The sequence below is a fragment of the Babylonia areolata genome, chromosome 18 (assembly GCF_041734735.1).
Source record: "Babylonia areolata isolate BAREFJ2019XMU chromosome 18, ASM4173473v1, whole genome shotgun sequence".
Taxonomy (NCBI): Eukaryota; Metazoa; Mollusca; class Gastropoda; order Neogastropoda; family Buccinidae; genus Babylonia; species Babylonia areolata.
This window is the reverse complement of record NC_134893.1, coordinates 14,415,038-14,438,538: the sequence shown is the minus strand read 5'-3', so window position 1 is coordinate 14,438,538 and position 23,501 is coordinate 14,415,038. Positions and strand designations below refer to the sequence as shown.

The 23,501-nt window shown below is 41.9% G+C and overlaps 1 protein-coding gene across 1 annotated transcript in view; it reads right to left on the bottom strand.

Annotated features, from left to right (window-relative positions):
• Nucleotides 1-23,501, bottom strand: part of LOC143292499 (LLGL scribble cell polarity complex component 2-like) — an 89,321-nt gene that overhangs the window by 49,635 nt on the left and 16,185 nt on the right. The window contains exons 4-15 of the mRNA XM_076602839.1: nucleotides 21,480-21,745; nucleotides 21,006-21,080; nucleotides 20,446-20,517; nucleotides 16,738-16,870; nucleotides 16,150-16,253; nucleotides 14,036-14,126; nucleotides 13,035-13,084; nucleotides 11,331-11,412; nucleotides 10,790-10,927; nucleotides 7,906-8,052; nucleotides 7,480-7,620; nucleotides 5,523-5,634 (exon numbers count right to left, since the gene is read on the bottom strand). Of these exons, the coding sequence (XP_076458954.1) occupies nucleotides 5,523-5,634; nucleotides 7,480-7,620; nucleotides 7,906-8,052; nucleotides 10,790-10,927; nucleotides 11,331-11,412; nucleotides 13,035-13,084; nucleotides 14,036-14,126; nucleotides 16,150-16,253; nucleotides 16,738-16,870; nucleotides 20,446-20,517; nucleotides 21,006-21,080; nucleotides 21,480-21,745 (1,411 nt within the window). The remainder of the gene's footprint in view (nucleotides 1-5,522; nucleotides 5,635-7,479; nucleotides 7,621-7,905; nucleotides 8,053-10,789; nucleotides 10,928-11,330; nucleotides 11,413-13,034; nucleotides 13,085-14,035; nucleotides 14,127-16,149; nucleotides 16,254-16,737; nucleotides 16,871-20,445; nucleotides 20,518-21,005; nucleotides 21,081-21,479; nucleotides 21,746-23,501) is intronic.

Sequence of the window (23,501 nt, the reverse complement as noted above, 5' to 3'; positions counted from 1 at the left end):
TGATGATCATAAGCGCAATCCCATATTTCACCAGCAAAATTTTATGATCACAGTTTTGCCTGCCTCCCCAGTGCAGACATGTGTTTTTGTATGGCACACTACGGTGCAAGCTTTAAACAGAAAATAACATTTCCACAGATAAACAGATATCTATAAATCATTTGCCAGATTTTCTCTCATTTCTTGAGCTCCTCATCATCTTTTTTCACACAAAAAAATCTGCAACCATTAAATCAAAACCTATCCCCCCACCCACCCCTAACTTCCTATCACCCCCCGCCCAACCACCCCACTCTGCCCCACCAAAACAACTGCGGTCTTGTTATGATACAGCATAAAGTGCCAGCTTTCCAAACACAAAAACTCTCAGTGAACTCAAAGTGACAACGCTTTGTGCATTCTGAGGTCAAATGGTGAAACTTGCTGCAAGGAATGTAGGAATCCTGCTTCAGGCAGCATGAAGACGAGTGCATTTCCCAAGGGATTAAAACATTGGACTCCCAATCAAAAGGCTTTAGATTCAATCGCAGTATTGGTACCTGGTGGTTTGATGGTGGAAAAATTTCCAATTTTTAAGGTATATATGTGCTGCAGACTATCTAGTACCTGAACCTCCTTCAAATGAACACAGAGGCAGAGGATCAAATATGCACGTTAAAACTTCCATAATCCATGTCAGCATTTGGTGGGTTAGGGGAAACACGATCATACCAGTGTATGGTTGCCTTAACAGTGGGCTAAAACAGTCATTAATAAAAAAAATAACAAAAAAAAATGCTTGTACATGCAAGTGAACATGGAAGTTGCAATCCATCAACACAGACAAGCAGATGGAAAGACATTAAGATTCCATGGCAACCATATGAAGAATGGAAAAAAAAAAACGTGACACAGATCTTCCCTTCGCCTGCTGTCGCATCATGTGACATGCATGGCACAAAATTTCCAGAAAAAAACGCAAAGCAGACAATGCAAAGTAAGGAAAAACATGTCATGTAAAAAAAATCATCTCAAAGCAATAATTACATAAATACATTTGCAAACAGGTCAAATCAATTGCAAGTGATAAAACAGATAACTCTCAATTCAAAGCCACAAATAGACAAATTGTGCACAAACACTGAGCTGCTACCCTACCATATGAAAATATTATAAATCTCAAGACAAACATATACATATTCCAAGTAATGATTAGATAAACAAAACAAAAACAAATATTAATCAACACCTATCTTCCACTTGAAAGTGATTTTATAGATAAATAACTCTTGAAACATGTATTCCAAGCAATAAATAGATACAGAACAATAGAAACAAAATATGTCCTACTCTTTGAAAAGGATGTTACAAATCTTCATACACATAATACAAGCAACATAAAGATGAACAAATATTGTGAGAGGCTATCCTACCATTTGACAATGTTGTTATATATCAGATCATGAGGTCTTCAAGTGTGTATCACAGAAGCAAGAGATCAGTGGGTGAGAGCAGTGGGGTGGGGTGGGGGTGTATTGGAGGAACAATACATGTAATTGATCCATAATTTTCAATAGAACAGCATTACATTATTAGGAAATAGTACAAAGAGAAAACCTTTTACTTTATAAAGAAAATGCAATACACAAATTGTAAGGGCCAGGAGAGGGGTGAGGGGGCAAAGGTCAAGGCCATCGTGAAGGTAATCTGCTGGCCTCGATCTGATCCGACTCTGGGCTTGTTTCACAGCGCTGTAGATCAACGATCCCTGTCTTCTTCAAGCAAGCAGAGGGTTTAAAAGTCATCAACACCAACAACTGATAACAAAACTGAAGTTGGTACCTGTAAGACAGGTGTGGCCTAAATTCATTTTTGTCTTGCCAAGTTCCAGTGTGTGTGTATGTGTGTGTGTGTGTGTGTGTGTGTGTGTGTGTGTGTATGCGTGTGCGTGTGTGCGCGAGTGTGTGTGCATGCGTGCACCCACTTGTGTGCATGCGTGAGTGATGGACATACAGTGAGAAAGGAGAGGCAGGGCGGGTGATGGGAGCAGAGAACAGACTAAAATGCTTACATGATATGTCAGGAAAGATTTTGTCTTAAAAGCTTCTTTTTGAAAAAAATTATTACAACCTATATGGATATGTGTTAACGGGCAATCAGTGTATGAGACCAACTATAAACATTCAGCATTTCCTTTCGGATGGAATGCATACAGTAGTACTGCCACCTGCTCAAACTGATCACCTGTATCAAGATACTGTCAGTCTGAGGAATTTACGAATGTAGCATCTGACGACAAATCATACACTGAGCGACAGCTGCTACAGGACACAAAGCAATGCAACACCACGTTGTCATATTTCAGAAATATTGCATTTAATATAAATGACGACACGGACCCTTGACAACACACTCCAATGAGAAATTCTTGATTCCAGGAAACAGAAATCAATCGTCAGTGTACATGTGTGTGTGTGTGTGTGTGTGTGTGTGTGTGTGTGTGTGTGTGCATGCCATGTGTATATCAGCATTAACACATCATGCACAAGTATGAGACAGATGACCTATGAGTGCAAGCTCTCTGTTCTAAAAAAAAAACTGCAACCAGCCACAGCATGACACTTTCCTGCAGATGACAATACATTCATAAATAAGCAAATAAATAAAAGAATAAATCAGAAAATAAATAAACAAACAGATACACAAAGAAACAAACAACACCATGCCCAGCACCAGTGTGACCAGCCTCTGTACATACATTAGCACAGCAAAAAAAACAAAACAAAAACAAACATACATCAGCACAGCACACATGACTTTCAACTGACCCAAATTGCCACTGTGCACAGTCAGAGACAATGTGATAGTGATCGGCGTAATTTATAATTACATGCACGTGTCATTTACAAGGACATATCAGTCAATATGTACCGTATACCCTGGCCATCAGTTAGTTACTGCGGAAACAAATCTTCGGCTGTGTCCCACTAATACCCACTTGCATAAATGACAGAACTAACTCCTATCAGAACAGAACTTTCAGCCACTGACTGGACTGTCATGACTCATCAGCAGAAATATAAAGTGCTGTGTTACGTTACAAATGTGTATTCAGAATCTTATTTCTTGTGTGCTCAAAATCTTCTTTCTTTTTTTGTTTGTTTGTGTGTGTGTGTGTTAGAGTGCATCTGTGAGTGTATGTGTGATTACATGTGCGCATGCATGCATATGTGCTGTGTGTGTGTGCGCATGCACACATTCATGTGCATGTGTAAATGTGGGTCCACCCATGCACACAAATGCTTTGTATGTGGGGACCTCATTTTTCATGAGATTCTAATTGTTCATTCGGAGTCTTTTAGTGGTGGTTTCACTGCAGTATAGCCCCAATGAAATTATGAGATTATAACACAATAAACTTGATGGCTGTACTACAGTATAGCCTCTTTGATATCATTTCAACTATAACACAAGAAACAAAGAGGAACATGAGGCAGCTGATGTGGTCCATCTAACTGATCTTTCTTTGTTGTACAATTCTGAGGTCAGGTTCATGGTTCATGCCCATGTGCACACTTGGTGCAATAAAGAGTTAAGAAGACCAAATCCATGCAGAAAAAAAACAACAACATATGTCACTGAAGCAGCAGAGATGTTCAGCATGTTAACAAGAGATTCACAATCATGAGAACTGATTAAAAAACAAAACAAAACACACAACACAAAAAATCCCAGAAATACAGAAAACAATTGTTCAGTTTGGATCAAATAAAGGACATCAATCATTAGGCACAAGTAAAACTCACGTTGTCAAGTCTCTTTATCTTTCTGCACGGCTAAAATCTGAACTGTCATGCCCCAAGTCTCTCTCGACACACCCTGACAGCATGACAGGTGATAAAACAGTGGCTGCCATCATTATTCCACCACGTCCATTTCAAAGAAGCAAGGGTGTTTTTTTTGTTTTTGTTTTTGTTTGTTTCTTGCCCACACTCCTCCCCTTACCTTTCACCCATAGGTTAGAAGACTGATTTTCTTTGCTGTCTGAAATGAGTATCTGAATGTATTTTTGCCTTTGCAATAATAGGCAATTGCTGTGTGAAATGTTTTTATGGCCACTATTAGTATTACAACTTTTTTTGAGATGATTATTTCCCTTTGCAATTATTATCATTACAAAGTTTCTAAGATTGTCACAAACTGCTTGAGATTATTTTTGTGTCGTCACATTCTGCATAGCAGGACAAACCAGCATCCTCTCCTCTGATTTTACAGGGTCTTGACAAGCTTTTGAAGAACACACACCTGATGACTGTCGCTGTAACAGCTGTCCATGAAAGAGTTTTTTCCCCCCCACTATCATGCAGGTACGCAATCACTTTTTTCTGTTTCGGGGGAACAGGGGCAAAATGCACCTTGTGAATTTACACTGAATACTTTGCACCACAAAAATCATTCCTGCTGCACCCACTTGTCCTCAACAACAAATCCTTGACTGAAACTTGTTTTTATTTTGCTGTTGTATGGATACACTTCTTTTCCGGTCCATTACAAGGAAAGCCTTGTATTCTAGTCCACTTAATAAAAGACCAGTCATTAACAACAACAAAAAAAAAAAAAAAAAAAAAAAAAAAAGCTTGGCATTTCACTTTGTAAAAGTGCTGTCTTTCAGTCCACAAAAAATTCACACACAAAAACACAGCTCCTTCCGTGGATGACTGGCGTAATGCCCATTTTACACATTCCAGAACCTCTTCAGGAAGAGAACCACTGTAACAAAACATACTACTGTATGTTTGGCAGAGAGGTATCGGTATCGCACACTGCAAGCCTTCCCAGTGGAGAATCCCCAATGCCATGTGAATGAACACTATCCCCTGGCCCTATGTGTGTGAGAGAAACCACAACTGTACAGTCCCCTTTATCAGGTGATATGCAGGCACCGTCCATGGTGCAGAGGTGGGTGGGTGGTGTGGGGTTGTAAAGGTGGTGTGTGTAGGAATTTGGGTGGGTGGGGGGTGGCGTGGGGAGATGGGCAGTAGGATGGGGAAAGGTTGTGGGAGAGGGGGGGTTTTGGGGGGGGGGGGTTGGTGGGGAGCAGCTGTAAAGGGTGTGTGTGTAGGAATTTGGGTGGGGGATGTGGTGGGGAAATGGGCAGCAGGATGGGGAATGGCGGTGGGGTGGAGTGGAAGGTAGCAGGAGATGTGTGTGGATGATAATGGGCGGAGAGGCGGTGGGAAGTGGATGTAGGGGGTGGGAGAGTGGTGGATTTTGAGGCAGGGAGACAACTGGGTGGGTGGGTGGTAGGGAGTGGCTGTGGGGGGTGGGGGAGTGGTGGACATTGAGGCAGGGGGGTGGCTGTGGGGGTGGTGGAATGTGGGCTGGGTAGTGGGAAAGTGGAGGAATTTCGGTGGGTGGGTGGCTGGGCATTGTGTTGTGGGTGGGGAGGGCCTGTTGGGGTGGGTGAAGGGGAGTGTTGAAGGGGAGGACTGTAGGCAGGTGGGTCAGTGGGTGGGGAGGGGTGGGGTTTCAGGAGGCAATATTGTTGATCTCCAGGATGGAGGGGCTCTTCTCCAGGATGATGAGCAGCATGCGGTCGATGTACTGCTTCAGCCGCTTGTTGTATTCCTGCTCCTGGCCCAGCTTCTGCAGCAGCTGTCACACACACATCACACACACATCACACACTTCACACACATAAGTCACACACTTCACACACTTCACACACATAAGTCACACACTTCACACACTCCTCACACACAAGTCACACACTTCACACACATAAGTCACACACTCCTCACACACAAGTCACACACTTCACACACACTCACACATAAGTCACATACTCCATACACATAAGTCACACACTCCTCATACATAAGTCACACACTCCTCACACATAAGTCACATACTCCATACACATAAGTCACACACTCCTCATACATAAGTCACACACTCCTCACACATAAGTCACACACTGTTCACACAGAAATAACACTCTCCTCACACACCTGTCACACACTCCTCACACGTAAGTCACATACTCCAAACACATAAGTCACACACTCCTCACACACAAGTCACAGACTTCACACACATAAGTCACACACTCCTCACACACAAGTCACACACTTCACACACATAAGTCACACACTCCTCACACACAAGTCACACACTTCACACACATAAGTCACACACTCCTCACACACAAGTCACACACTGTTCACACAGAAGTCACACTCTCCTCACACACCTGTCACACACTCCTCACACATAAGTCACATACTCCAAACACATAAGTCACACACTCCTCACACACAAGTCACAGACTTCACACACATAAGTCACACACTCCTCACACACAAGTCACACACTCCTCACACACAAGTCACACACTGTTCACACATAAGTCACATACTCCAAACACATAAGTCACACACTCCTCATACAAAAGTCACACACAAGTCACACACTCCTCACACATAAGTCACATACTCCATACACATAAGTCACACACTCCTCATACATAAGTCACACACTCCTCACACATAAGTCACATACTCCATACACATAAGTCACACACTCCTCATACATAAGTCACACACTCCTACACTCCTCATACATAAGTCACACACTCCTCACACATACGTCACATACTCCATACACATACGTCACACACTCCTCATACATAAATCACACATAAGTCACATACTCCACACACATAAGTCACACACTCACATACATAAGTCACACACCTGTCACACACTCCTCACACATAAGTCATTCACTCCACACTCAAGTCACACACTCCTCACACATAAGTTACATAAAAGTCAAACACACCTCACACTCAAGTCACACACATACATCACACACACGTCACATGCATCATATACATCACACAAGTCTCAGACTTCATAAATGTCATACATATCACACAAGCCACACAAGTCAAAGTCACGAAAATCAATGGCCAAAGTAAACAGTCGTGAGCATTGCACAGCAGCTTAAAACAAATACGGCCACAGACAAACTTACATAAATCACACATCACATATCGCATGTCAAATATATCACACAGGACACATGTCAAAAACACATCACACATGTCAAACACATTACACATGTTACACACATGTCACATACATCATACAGGCCGTAAACGACACACAGGACACACATGTCAAACACACGTCACACATACCACACGTCACACACATCACACATCATACACGATACACACATGTTACATACACCACACAGGTTATACACCACACAGGTCACACATGTCAAACACAAGTCACACAAGTAACACCTGTTACATGTGTCACAAATATCAAACACGTCACATGTGTGTCAAACACATAACACATCAGTCACACACATCACACGAGTCCAGAATTTCTCACTGAGTAATCTGCTGTGCACTGAAAAAGTAGCACAATACAACAGAGTGCCCAAGCACCCCTGTCCACTTGTCAAAGAGCCGGACTGACTGACCTCCTCCTTGGTGAGGTGGTCCAGTTCTTCAGCCAGGGAGGCGGTGCCCCCGTCGTGCAGCAGTGACTTCCCCTCCTCCACACAGCGGTTCACCAGCTGGACGTTCAGGTCTTCGTTGCTGTCCCTCAATGTCTTGTTCTCCTGGTCATCAACAACACACACACACTATTGTTTTTCCTGATCAACGAAACAAACACAGAAAAAAATTGTTCTCCTGATCAACACACATGACTGTTCTAAACAAAAACAACACACACACACACACACACAGACCAAGAATGCATGCACACCCCCACTCCCACACACATACATAATACACAAGAAAACACACACAAAAAAACCACACACATTGATATCATTTAGAGTAGAGTGGAAAGACAAAAACAAAACGGTTCAAAATTCCCACGTCTGCATTCCCTTCCTTACCCTCTTCAGCTTGTGAATCTCATCCTGCAGTTCCAGGTAGCGCCCTGGGAGTTCCGACACGCTGTCGCCCGGTTTTCGAACCCCTGTCTCCACGTCCTGCTTATACCTGCGTAGGTCCTCCAGCTCCTTGCCCAGCTCGTCCACCAGCTGGAACAGTGGGCAGCACTGTCACTGGTGTGTTCACTAAAAATTTATAAACAATGAGGCCAGGAGATCAAATGATTAACAAATAGTACAGAGTGGTAACTCTCTCCATGCACAAGGTACACAACTTCATGTCAATGCTGCTTATGCTACCGATTCAGCAAGCACACTGGAAAATAAAAGGTACATTGGAACAAACCCAGACACTTCCTCAAAAAGAGAAGCACCGGGCTTGTCCTTATACTGATCATCTGACATGTACACACAGCAGCAATGACAGAGGAAATGTGCAAACACAAATTAGCTTTTATTCAAGACTGACATAGCCTCTTTAATCCTGAACAAGCCATACAGAACACACGGACAATACAGAACAAACACATGGTTGCCTCGGTGGTTTTTTGACTTGTTCACTGTTAGTTTTCATCCCTTATTTTTTAAATTTTATTTATTTTTATTGGCTGCCCCATCATCTGCACCGTTTCAATGGCATCACTCCCATGCTGCTAATTCTGAGTCCCCCATTACACAGCCACACCTGGGTTCATCCGTCACAGTCCCAGCATCGGCAGTTTGCAGGGAACCATCGATGTTAAGTCGCCAGGAGGCCATACACCAGAGGAGACCCTGCACTGCTGCTGAGTCACTTCGGCGGTATTCAGTGGTGCCTGTTCTGATCTAACGTACATAGGACACCACCTACTATGGTTAGTTGTCATCCTAGAGGAAGGTGGCAGAATGGTTAAGATGCTCATCTGCCAATACAGAGTCCATAAGGGTCTGGTTTTGAATCCTGCTCTTGCCCTTTTTCCCCCGAGTTTGACTGGAAAATCAGACTGAGCGTCCAGTCATTCGGATGAAATGATAAGCCAAGGTCCCGAGTGCAGCATGCACTTCGCACACCGAAAAAGAACCCTTGGCAACGAGACTGTTGTCCTCTGGAAAAAATTCTGCAGAAGAAATCCATTCTGATAGATACACAAATATATATGCATGCACTCAAGGCCTGACTAAACATGTTGGGTCATGCTACGGGTCAGACATCTGCCTAACAGATATGGACTAGAGTATATGGATTTGTCTGAACGCAGTGACGTCTCCTTCAGAAACTGAAACTGAAAATGAGTTTTAATCCTACACAACTATTAACGAAGAGAAGAAAAGTATCTGTACAACGCTGGATCTTGTGCATGGACAAATCATGAGCTTTCACACTAGTCAGTTGCACGCATCGCTCTGATTCATAGAAATGACAGATTCATGTAGATAGAAAGCTATAGAAACTGATGACCTGGAAGAGGGAACGGAGGCAGAGGGAGGGTGGCTGTTCTCGTTTCCATTACTCACCAAACACTATCATTATTTATTTATTTATTTATTTATTATTATTATTATTATGATCATTACTACTACCTTTTTTATATTATAATTATTATTTATTTATTTATTTATGTAAGTTTATCTATTATTTATTCACCCTTTTTTTTTTTCTCAAGGCCTGACTAAGCGTGTTGGGTTACGCTGCTGGTCAGGCATCTGCTTTGCCGATGTGGTGTAGCGTATATGGATTTGTCCAAACGCAGTGACACCTCCTTGAGCTACTGAAACTGAAACTGAAACTGTCATGGATTACAGTGTGTATTTGATCTTCTGAATGTGTACATACACACACAAAGGGGGTAAAGGCACTAGCAGGTTTGCACGTATGTTGACCCTGGCGATCAGAAAACTGAAGCTGGAATCCAGTGCTGTGACCATTCAGCCACTGCACACTCTTCTTCTTCTTCTGCGTTCACTCGTATGCACACGAGTGGGCTTTTACGTGTATGACCGTTTTTACCCCGCCATGTAGGCAGCCATACTCCGTTTTCGGGGGTGTGCATGCTGGGTATGTTCTTGTTTCCATAACCCACCGAACGCTGACATGGGTGACAGGATCTTTAACGTGTGTATTTGATCTTCTGCTTGCATATACACATGAAGGGGGTTCAGGCACTAGCAGGTCTGCACATATGTTGACCTGGGAGATCGTAAAAATCTCCACCTTTTACCCACCAGGCGCCGTCACCGTGATTCGAACCCGGGACCCTCAGATTGACAGTCCAACGCTTTAACCACTCGGCTATTGCGCCCATCAGCCACTGCACACATCACTGCAGTGTTTGTTTATGAGCAGCTCATTGCCTCTGACCCCCAGACCATCACGGTGCTCTATTGATACAATACAGTACACTTCAAAATAATACACCACACAACACTATAACACAGTAATATGTAACACAGCAAAATACAGCACAATCAAACACACAAAACAATGCACCACATTATGAAATAATACTGTGTAACACAACACAATACAATACTGAATACAACTCACCAGTCTGATAAAAAAAAAAAAGAACAGTCCTGGATCTGCGATCGTGTTAACAAGCGCATTCAAAACAACACAATTTTAATCAGAAGGCTTATCTCCCTTTCAAGGAGGCTTCCTCCCCTGCAGCGCTGATGAAGTAACACCGCCAGCAAATTTGTTAACAACAAAAAAAAAAAACAAAAAAAAAGAAAAAAAAAAGAAAAACAAAATCCAAAAACAAAACAAAACAAAACAAAAAAAAAAGAAACAAAAAGACATCCTACCAGGCACTGATACCATGATCGACCCCTGGACAATCAGATTGCAAACAAAAAGCTCTAACCAGTCGGCTGTCACGCCAATGGTGACGTGTGCCACGCCCCCTACCTGTCCCGTGGAGCGTCGCTCTCGCTGGTGCAGCTCCTCCTGCTTGTGGTACTCTCCCTTGAGCTGCTCGTGGTCATCGTACAGCATGTTGTACATCTCCTGCTTCTCCAGCATCCGCTCCTGCAGGTCCAACTTCTCCTGGAGTCACAGATGTGTACGTATGTGACTGATGACAGTGTGTGCACGTATATGCACATCCATACAGCATTTGCACACACACACACGCACACACACACACACACACAAGCATACATGTGTACTGACATACACACACATACACACATACATTGGCACACACACACTGACATACATGCATGCATAAATACACACAAACAAACACTGGCACACACACACACACATATATACACAGACACAGTTGTGTGACAAGCACACATTTACTTAACGACAACAGTTCTTTATGGAAATCCAAAACACAGCAATACAGCTCTGTTTAAAAAAAAAAAAGTGAAAATTTCTCCTTAAAATTATTCCACACAGCTGACGGAAAAAAACCAAGAAGAAGAAGAACACAACAACTCACACTTCTCAGCCTGTTGATCTCATGACGCAGACTGGCCGTCTCCTCTTTCAGAGACTCGTACTCCTTCTCTATACGCCGCCACCTGCACACAGCCACACCCCCACCAACTTAATTACTCAGTCCGCTTCACTATGACTGGAAGCGCAAGCCAAAAAACAAACCTTCTCCAGTCTCTTGAGAGTCTCTGGAGCCCCTAGAGGTAACGCGTCCCGAATCTGAGTGTGCTGGTTCGAATCACGGCTCAGCCACCGATATTTTCTCCCCCTCCACTAGACCTTGAGTGGTGGTCTGGATGCTAGTCATTCAGATGAGACGATAAACAGAGGTCCCGTGTGCAGCATGCACTTGGCGCATGTAAAAGAACCCACGGCAACAAAAGGGTTGTTTCTGGCAAAATTCTGTAGAAAAATCCACTTTGATAAGAAAAGCAAATAAAACTGCACGCAGGAAAAAATACAAAAAATGGGTGGCGCTGTAATGTAGCGACGCGCTCTTCCTGGAGAGAGCAGCCCGAATTTCACAGAGAGAAATTTGTTGTGATAAAAAGAAATACAAATGCAAATACAAATTTTGATCTCGAGCGAGCCAGCTGATTTCATTCCATGTTTTGCCTTCTGTTTTCATCTCCTCTTCCACAGTTATTCTCCATGTGCCTCATGGTCTGCCTCTCTTTTTCCCTCGGGGTGCCCATCTGAAGGCAATGTAACGATGTCTGATTTTATTCATCCTCAGGTCGTGGCCCAGCCACCTCAAGCGTCTGTATTTCACCTCATCCATGTATCAGTATCAGTATCAATAGCTCAAGGAGGCATCACTGCGGTCAGACAAATCCATATACGCTACACCACATCTGCTAAGCAGATGCCTCATCCATGACGTTGTTGATGTCTGTGCGTCTGCTCACTTTTTTTTTTTCTTTTTTTTTTGCTGCCCCATCATCTGCGCCGTTTCAGTGGCATTACTCCCATGCCGCTCATTTAGATTCCCCCATACACGGCCACACCTGGGTTCGTCCGTCACAGTTCCAGCGTCGGCAGTCCACAGGGAACCATCGATGTTAGGTCGCCTGGAGGCCACACACCAGAGGAGTGCTCACTTCTTTGTTGGTGACATGCTGTCCCCAGTGAATTCTGAGGAGCTGATGGAGACACCCACCCACCAACCCTGCCTGATAATTCTGCTCTTTCCTCAAAAACACACCTTGTTTTTCATCCTCCAACGACAGCAAAACAAGCCAAAGATCGTCCTTTTCTCATTTTCTCCAGAACTTCCAAAATGCAACATGAAGACCTAAAATTTCTTAACTAAAAGGTATGCAAGCAAAGATTTATTTGTAGCATTTAACTTTTAGCACAGTAACTTTTAATTTTTTTAAAGGAAGAAAAAAGAACAAACATCAAAGAAAGCGTTGTTTATTCTGACAGAGAGAGAGAGAGAGAGAGAGAGACAGAGAGAGAGAGAGAGAGGAACAGAAAGCAGTATATGACATTATTCACTGAAATGTCTTGAAGAAAGCTAAACTGTGTAGAAGATAGTACCCTAGCCTTTGGGTGTGAACCATTATTCAATATATATATATGTATTTGACAAAGCTGATACAAACTTGCACAGCAAATGATTTAAAACAACAAAAAAAAATGTGTCACTACACCACAGAGCAAAACAATAACAGACCACAAGATCAGTGAGAAAAGCACAACCAACCTTTCTGTCAAATAGTCCACTTCTTCAACCTTTTCTCGATCTCGCCTTGCCTGGAAAAGTTAAGTTTAATATACCAATGTGTGTGTTAAAGCAATGGTATGAGTGAGCTCATGCACACATTTTATGTGCTTGCATAAATGTGCAAGTTTAATTGTGTCCCATTGCTTGCATTCTTGCAAGTGTGTATTTGTACATGTTGTGTTTGTTCAATTTCATTTAATGTCTTTTGACATAACAACAACAAAGCACACAAATAAAACTATACTTCACTAACTAATTATTATGTTTTCACATTTAGGCCAGTTGTTGTGCTTGTATGCGAGCTTGTGTGCATGCATGACTGTGCATGCATGTGTGTGAGGGGGGGGATGGAGGGGGGGCTGGGGAGGGAGAGTGTGTGGGAAAGAATGCATTTTTTTTTTTTACTGTGTGCTTGTGTATAGGTGTGTTAAACATACAAGTGCGTGCATATGCATGCATGCAACAAACCAGTTTGTATTTTGTGTTTGTGTGTTTGCAGACATGCTCATGCTCTATGTTGTGTTTTCTCAGGTCTTCCTTTCATTTGAAGGAAAGAGAAAAATGAATGAAGAGAAACAATGGAATGTTTACTGAACGACTTGACTGACCAACTGATTCGCTGTCTGACTAAAAGCCAAGTGATCTGGGGTTTCTGATAAAATGGTAAATAAAGATGCTTCAGAAAAACAAAACAACAAGCCCAGCCTTCTGCCCTCTAACTACCCCCCCCCACCCCCTCAACCCCCCCCCCCCCCCCAAAAAAAAAAAAAAAAAACCACAAAGAAAAAGCCAAAACAAACCCAACCTTAACAGATGAAATTCATTCATATGCAAACCAGACCAGCCCATCCCAAATAAACAAGAACTAAAACAGAGTCAAAAGAAATATCCCCCCCCCCTCCCCCCACCAAAAAAAAAAGGACAAGAAAAAAACCAACACCACAAAACCCCCTGCAACACAACAACGTCCAAACCCTGACCATGTGCTCCTGGTGGGAGCGTCGCTCCTCAGAGAGGCGCTCCTCTGTCTGCAGCTCCATGTCTCGAAGCTGCTCCTCCAGAAACACCACTCTGTCCAACACAACACCAACATCAACATCAGTCACATGTAGACTCCATAGAAATTCTCTCAAGGATAGTAAAGACATTAGCACTGTCCACACTGAAACCTATATGGAAGGACAGCAATATCTCCATGAAACACAACATCAGACCCCTGCGTGCACTAGTATTCCATCTTCCTGTATGCATGCAAGACATGGACTCTCACGGCAAATTTGGAGAGAAGAATTTAAACCATGGAAATGAGGTGTTATTGCAAGAAACTAGACACCAGATACACTGATCACATCATCAATGAACATGTGCACCACACCATCAAGCAGCACAATGGACCTGATGAAAATCTGCTGACATCAGTCAAGAAAAGAAAAAACAAGAGAAGCAAGGCCTTCAGGACTCACTTGTGATACACTTAAAATAAAAAATCCAAGCTTTTTATGTACTGAGTATAATTTCAAAATGTAATGTTTAAGATGAGAAAGATCAGTTCAAAGCAAATTAAGTCCTCTAGCATTAATTACAGAGTAATTTCACTTTTTTACTATCTGCACCAAAACGTTTGCAAAATAAATAAAACTTCCATGCTTAGCAAAAGAAGTTCCTGTTTGAACCAAAAATGATAATAATGACTGCTCTTGTTGGGTCAGAATATCAGATCAAAGTGCCAAGTTTAGAGAATACAAAAAATATAAATATAACAGTAAATGCAGTTTGCATATAATTAGGCTTCATTTATTATTTTTTTGTGCCCATCCCAGAGGTGCAATATTGTTTTAAACAAGATGACTGGAAAGAACTGAATTTTTCCTATTTTTATACCTAATTTGGTGTCAACTGACAAAGTGTTTGCAGAGAAAATGGCAATGTTAAAGTTTACCACGGACACACAGACACACACACACACAGACACACACACACACACAGACAACCGAACACCGGGTTAAAACATAGACTCACTTTGTTTACACAAGTGAGTCAAAAAGGTGGTACAGCCACTAAGATCCAATGGCCTTGCTGAAACAGTGCTTCAAGGAAATATTGAGGGAGGGAAATGAAGAGGAAGATGGGCTAACAACACTGCAGACTGGACAAGAAAGGCATCTGCAGAGACCTCATCACTGACACACAACCGGCACACAGTCCTGGAGGAATCTGGTCAGCAGTTCAGTGCGGTGCCCCAGTGACACTTCACACAGCTGATGAAAAAGAACAACAACAAAGGGACAATACAACCTGACTGCAAAGATTCACTGTTACCTGTCCACTTTTACCGCTGGATGAGAATGTTATAAACCAGCATTTTGCATGGAAAATAACTAGAGGAAAAAGAATGAAAATAATAATGGGAACAAGCTGAATACTTTGGATAGAAATCAAATCATTGAATGTGAAAATGTCAAAAATTTTTATTCAGATGCTCCATTGATTGTGTTTTTATTTCTTTTCCTTAGATTTTTTTTTTTTCGCTTCCCTTTTCCCACCTTTTTTGTGTATGTGTTTGTGCGAGAGAAGGTGTTTTCTTTGGTCTTTCATCTTTTGCTTATGTACAATTAAAAAATATCTTTATTGAACAGTCCAGCTGGTTTACTGTCATAGTTGTTAGTTACTCACAGTTGTTAGTAATTCATTATAAGGATGTTAGATTGTTACCTCAATCGATGTCATCACATCAGAGGACAGGTGTTTTTCATTGTCAGCAGCATAAAATTTGGCCAAGCAGGGCTACCTGATAGGCTAGTTTGCATCAGTTTGACATGGTACAGTATATGACACCAAAAGATTTTTTTTTTTTTTCTTTTTTTCAAACAAAACTTCACTCAGCTATGTTCACTGTCTAATACCAGGCTTTATAAATAGACATTTTCTCAACTTGGAAAACACAAGTACACACAATTTTACACACACACATGCTCGAACAGTGACACTTTCCCCTTCCCTACAGTTTCTCTTCCCAATCACCTTATCTGATATCAGTTATAGTGAAAAGATCTTATACCCAAGAATGAACACAAACACACACACACCCACACACCTGTTGAGGAGGACGCTGTTGTCGTCCTTCAGTCGTACCTGCTTGCACTTAGTGTCTACCTGGTCCTTGGTCAGGTGCAGCAGCTGACTCTCAAGGTGCTTTACCTGGGACCGTATAAAACGCACAGGTACACACACATGCCTACATCCAAACTTGACCATCAGGAACAGGTGATGTAAAATTCAGGAACAATTTTTAAGTATTTTCAGGGACAATCTATATTCTTACAAAAGTGATAACTTAGGTCCTTGTTATAGTACCTGGCCATCATTCACTACATTCTTTCTTGAAGGTCCAGCAGTCTTTTTTGGGTTGTTTTTTTTTTTGCGAAGTTCATTCTCTATCTTCATCAGTCTCATACATGTGCTTGAGACAACTAGCCATCCTTTCAACTGAATGTTTTCTCCATTGCTGGTTATGGACTTATGTGCACACATGCATGAATGCCCATGTACACACACAATGCATGCACACAAACAAGCACACATTCACACACACACACAAATACTCCCACCTCCACACACACACAAATGCACATACTAAAACACACACACACACATTCAAACACACACTCAGATCACCACGCACTCTTCCGTGGAGCTCCTGAAAGTTCTCGTCGATGTTGTCAAAGACTTCCTCACTGCTGCTGTGACCAGTGCTGGTCGGGGTGCCACATCGTGGGCTGAGGCGGGGACTGAGGCGGGGACTGAGCCGTGCTTGGCTGCACACCATCCATCATTAGATATATATCTTTTCCAGCCCTCTGTGTGTACTATGTGTTCATATCTTATGTGTGTATATGTGTTGTGGACCGTACTTGACTACACAGCAACTGTCACAGTAACACAACACATCAGCTCCATGAATTTGTATTTTCTTTTACATTCTATGCCCTTGTGTGGGTGTGTGTGTTCGGAGTGTGTCTGTTAATATATATGTTTGTATGTGTAGCAAACTAGTACTTTACACAGAACAGTAATCAGACCCCTGTCTGAGCCTGCACTGATGTGTTTATGGTAAAGTGTGTGTAATCAAATATTTTGTCCATCCCTCCTAAATCCCTGTGTGTGTACTGAGTGTGTCTGTTCAATGTATATAATTATAAGTGTGTGTGTGTATGTGCATGCATGAATGTATTTATTTGTGTGTCTGCATTCGTGTGCATCAGCTTGCATAGGTGTATGTGTGTATGGGTAGCTGTGTTTAAGTAATCATCATGCCAATCAGAGTGTGCATGTGTATGCCTGTCTCTGTGCGTAGATGCGTGCATACATGTGTGCATGCATACATGAGGCAGAAAGAGATAAACTGTCTGCAAGAGTTCAGCAATTTTAGACAGAATAAGGAAAAGTTCCAAATTTATCTACAGCTTATAAATAAACAAAAACAACTGAAACTAAAATTCAATATCACTTTCACTTGTACTGTTTGTCTTCAAAGACTCAATTTTAACTGACTCATTTCCACATTCATCTTTCTCTGAAGTCACTGGTAGTATTTTTAGCTTTTACAAAGCGTAATTTTCAAATCTGAAAACACTTCAGATTAATGTCTTCACATGTGTGTTCTGGAGGCAACCACAAATGCCCCAGGATCTTAGATCTTTAATGTTACAATATGAATGTAAGCTCAGATTTGTGTCAGTACATGTTCTGAACGCAATTTTCAGATTCCCCAAAGTATTAGATCTTTAGTGTCATATCATTTTTGTGTTGTTTTTTACCAGACAACAAGTCACCACGAAAAGTGAACAGGACATTTTTTTGCTATGGTAGTTGTGTTGATAACAGGAATTAGAAATTAATATTGATAAGAATTTGGAAGAGGAGGAAGAAAATGCTCATAAAATTGGTGGTTACCACGCTGCTGTTCACAGTTGTGCTCCTTTCTTCGCATGGCATGGTGGGAGTATGCAAAATATGTAAAACCCTTGCAACAAACGTTATCATGACTTCAGTGAAGTGAACTGGTCAGCGTTTATGCATACTCTTTGAAGTAGTTTCTATTGTGTAAAGCTTCATTGGCTTTTGATGGACTCAAATTGCATGCTTTGTGATTTCGATGACCTGATACGGAATTTGATTAAGGGTGTTTCCTCAACAAACATCACCTTCACTGCAAGGGAAAAAAAGTGAACAGGAACAGGTACATGAAGTACAAAGCAGTATAAAGAGAAGCATGCACATTACTATTAAAAAAAAAAATGCAACAATGAAAGAGAAGACAAGGAGTTCAAGCAGAAATTACTGCACAGAAGACATAAAAGGGAAGTCAAGAAGTTCATGCAGAAATTACTGCACAGAAGACATAAAGGAGAAGTCAAGAAGTTCATGCAGAGATTACTGCACAGAAGACATAAAGGAGAAGACAAGAAGTTCATGCAGAAATTACTGCACAGAAGACATAAAGGAGAAGACAAGAAGTTCATGCAGAAATTACTGCACAGAAGACATAAAGGAGAAGACAAGAAGTTCAAGCAGAGATTACTGCACAGAAGACATAAAGGAGAAGACAAGAAGTTCAAGCAGAGATTACTGCACAGAAGACATAATCACAAATTATAACAAGTGATCTTGATTTCTGCGTAGCAAGCAAACAATAGGATCAAATATATTCTAGCAATGCAACAACTGGCGGCAAAGTTTTCAAGAATCATTTAAAAGAAACAACAACCAAAAAACACGTGACATGCACAAAATGAAATATATTTGAAAATGTTAGGCTGTTTGGAGCAGAGAAGGATAATGCGTACAGGTTTAAACGTACTAACATTTCTAGGTAAAACATAAATGTGAAAAACGCATACCAAACCTGTCTGCCTTTAAAGGTGTTTTTTTTTTTTCCTGAAGATATAAAACTGAAGAGCAGGTGGCAGAGAACATTCACAACATTATGACAGCAGTGGTTAGCTTATCAAACTTTTTGAAAAACCTTGAAAAATCTGAAAACTTTTGTTTTGTGTACAACAAAGTTGACAGAAACTGACTTCCATTCCATCTGCTTGACTTATTTTCACTTACCAATTACATTTTTTAATTACATATAATTTTCTATGAAAGTGGTGGATAACTGTACAATAATTGTGTTGCTAATGCTGCCAAGGTTCATTTTTATTTGTGGTTCTTTCTTCTTTTCTTTTTTTTGTTTGTTTTGGTTTTGGAAATGTCACCGTCATTTTTAGTCAACAATTATTGTCAAAATAATAAAATGAATTAAATAAATATAAAATCAAAAAGATACATGTTCAAGGTGAAACAAAAAGTGCATCACTAGCAGTGAACAGAATACTGACTGCATCTGTAGTGTTGTTAAAGGCGGAACAGCAAAAAATTCAGCTGAGCATAAAATGCAAACTTAGCACTAGTGGAAAAAAAAAAAAGAAAAAAAAAGAGAGAAAAAAAAAAGAGAAATAAACATCACTTGCACATTTGCATGCTGTGTTTCATTTCCCCCTACCCCACCACACTCATACCACCGAGTCATCTCAAATCAAAAGACTGGGAAGATGGCAGACTAGGGAAAATATAATCATAATATATTTGATATAAAAAAAAAAAATTAAAAAAAAAACCCCAAAAAACCACACACACACACACACAACAAATCCCAGAGCAGATTATTTTCTTCTCTACTTCCTGATTTTTCCTGATTCAGGGTTGGGTCATACATTTTCTTTTTCTCTCATTTCAGAAGAAATAAAAAGGGGGATGTGGGTGTGTGTGTGTGTGTGTGTGGGGGGGGGTTGGGGGGGGGGGGGGGGCAGTAATTTCAACAGAAGATGCTGTGAAAAAAGAAAAACAATTATTATACTGGTGAAATTACAATAGCTGCAGGCTCTGTGAGACATCAAAGAATGATACACCTTGTTAGAGGGCGACGACAGGAGGGTGGGGGAAGAAGAGGAGAGGGAATGGAAAGGGAAGGGGGCAGGGCGCAAAGTTGGGGGTTAGGGAAGGATTCAGTTTCAGTTTAAGTAGCTAAAGGAGGCGTCACTGCGTTCGGACAAATCCATATACGCTACACCACATCTGCCAAGCGGCGTAGCCCAACGCGCTTAGTCAGGCCTTGAGTTAGGGAAGGAGGAAACAAAAGACAAGTTTTACCTAAGAGCATGCAGAAAGATCAACATACAGATCAAGGCATACAACGGACACACACACACACAGAGCATCTGACTACAATCATCACAGCCGGCAAAAATGAAGGCATCACGTGCACAGAGATAGAGGCAGCAGCATCAACAGACAACAGTGGGCTGGACTGGAGATGAGGAAACGAAACAGCTGAAAACTGTACCAGAGTTTCTTAGGGTTCCTTGGTGACAACAAGCCTTTCTTCTCCCCTCGCTTACGGGGAATCACAGGTGTGCTGAAATAGGAACCACCATTATGTGAAAAAAAAAAGAAGAGAAGATTTGTTTTGGTTCAAAACTGACCGAATGCTTACATTTACCAAAATGTTGTGATGCTGGTGTGTTAAGTAGCTATGGAGTACTGAGACTCTTTATGACCAGAGCACTGCCAGTCATAAGCAGTGAAATGACCAGTGTGTGTGTGTGTGTGTGTGTGTGTGTGAGAGAGAGAGAGAGAGAGAGAGAGAGAAACAGAGAGAGCATGTATCATGTAAGCGAGTGTGTGTAAGAGAGTATGGTATGTGCGTATACGCACACACATGAATTTGCAACCATGCATGTTGACAGTGTGTGAATGTGTGCACATTCTCATATGCTTGAAAGTAAGCAGCAAGAGAATGAATACCTCCCGGTACACAAAAGTGATTCCAGACATGAGAAATATGCGTGAACAGAAGATGTGTATGTGTGTGTTTCAAGGAGAATCAGAAGCATCACCACTCACAGGCCGGGGTCGGATGCGTCAGCCTCTGATTCCCCAAAGGCCTCATAGCTCTCCTCGTCCGTGATGTCTGGCCGGCTGAAACAAGGCGTGGGCTTCATCATCATAGTCATCATTAACATTATCATTGTGACATTACCATCACTATTGTCTTGGAGATGCCAATGCTAGAAAAAGCAGAGAAATAAATAACAATGAGATCTATTTCAACATTGATAATAACCTTTATGAATTACAATAATGATAACAATAATCATCATCGTCATCATCAACATTACTATTAGTCAAACAAGTAAGTAAATAGATAAGTAAATAGATAATAAGCAAATAAACAAAAAGATAACACCACACACACACACAAATAAAATTTAAAAAATCTCACAACCCCCCCCCCCCCTCCCCGAAAACAACAACAAAAAACAACCATCAAAAAACAACAAGACAGAACAAAAAAAACAACACCTGTCTGTTTCTCACCTGCTCTCGTTGACCTCGGAAGGGCCGCTGATCACACTGTCATGCTCATCCTCAGAGCCTGGGGAAGGTGCTGACACCGTGCTCTGGAACTCCGGGGAGACAAAGGCGCTGTCGCCAAGGAAACTGCCGTTGCTGTGCACGCCACTCGGGTCCTCCCCTGCAGAGTCACTGGCGCCGGCGCCGGTGGTGGTTTTCCTCTTGCTGGTGTTGTTGCTGTTGTTGTTGTTGTTGTGGCTGGTCAGCTGGCTTGATGGGACAATGGAATCCTGCACACACACACACACACACACACACACACACACGCACACACATACACATACACACACGCATGCACACACACACATACATAAAAGTTTCCAGTTTCAGGTTCAGGGAGGTGTGAAGAGTGTGCGGACAGATCCCTGTAATACAGTATACTACACCATGTCTGCTGTACAACTTCTTCTTCTTCTTCTGGGTTCACTCGTATGCACACGAGTGGGCTTTTACGTGTATGACCGTTTTTACCCCGCCATGTAGGCAGCCATACTCCGTTTTCGGGGGTGTGCATGCTGGGTATGTTCTTGTTTCCATAACCCACCGAACGCTGACATGGATTACAGGATCTTTAACGTGTGTATTTGATCTTCTGCTTGCATGTACACACGAAGGGGGTTCAGGCACTAGCAGGTCTGCACATATGTTGACCTGGGAGATCGTAAAAATCTCCACCCTTTACCCAACAGGCGCCGTCACCGTGATTCGAACCCGGGACCCTCAGATTGAAAGTCCAACGCTTTAACCACTCGGCTATTGCACCCTGCTGTACAACAAAAACAAAGCAGACGCCTGACCTTCGCATCAGCACGACGCGCTGATCAGGCCTTGTGGCGCACACACACAAAGAAAAGCTGAAAAAGGAAAATAAAATCAAAGTCCTCCACCCCCTCCCCTTCATGAGATTTTTTTTCTTTTTGGCCTAAGTTGCATGCAAGATCACGGAGAGAGAGAGAGAGAGAGAGAGAGAGAGAGAGAGAGAGAGAGAGAGAGAGAGAGAGTTTTAAACACTGAATGACATTAATGACTTTGGTCACCAGCCCCGATCATGAGAACTGTAAGAATATACATATATGAGAAAAAAAATCTCCAGATCAGGGAAAAAAAACCAACAACACCAACAAATGGTGATTTTGTTTATAACAATAATGATATAATTCATAAAGTGCCTTTCCATGTAAAACATGCTCAACTGCACTGTACAATGTAAAACCCGTTGTTTAAAACATGGATTTAAACACTACAATGAAAAAAAACAAACTTACTGTATGCATAACCCTTTACAGTCAGCCAACCAAACACTGAAGCACAAATTTATGTACACACACACACACACACACACACACATACACACACACATGCACACACACACATACATGAAAGTTTCAAGTTTAAGTTTCAGGGAGGTGTAAAGAGTGTGCGGACAGATCCCTGTAATACAGTATACTACACCATGTCTGCTGTACAACTTCTTCTTCTTCTTCTGGGTTCACTCGTATGCACACGAGTGGGCTTTTACGTGTATGACCATTTTTACTCTGCCATGTAGGCAGCCATACTCCGTTTTCAGGGGTGTGCATGCTGGGTATGTTCTTGTTTCCATAACCCACCGAACGCTGACATGGATTACAGGATCTTTAACGTGTGTATTTGATCTTCTGCTTGCATATACACACGAAGGGGGTTCAGGCACTAGCAGGTCTGCACATATGTTGACCTGGGAGATCGTAAAAATCTCCACCCTTTACCCAACAGGCGCCGTCACCGTGATTCGAACCCGGGACCCTCAGATTGAATGTCCAACGCTTTAACCACTCGGCTATTGCACCCTGCTGTACAACAAAAACAAAGCAGACGCCTGACCTTCGCATCAACACAACGCGCTGATCAGGCCTTGTGGCACACACAGAAAGAAAAGCTGAAAAAGGAAAATAAAATCAAAGTCCTCCACCCCCTCCCCTTCATGAGATTTTTTTCTTTTTGGCC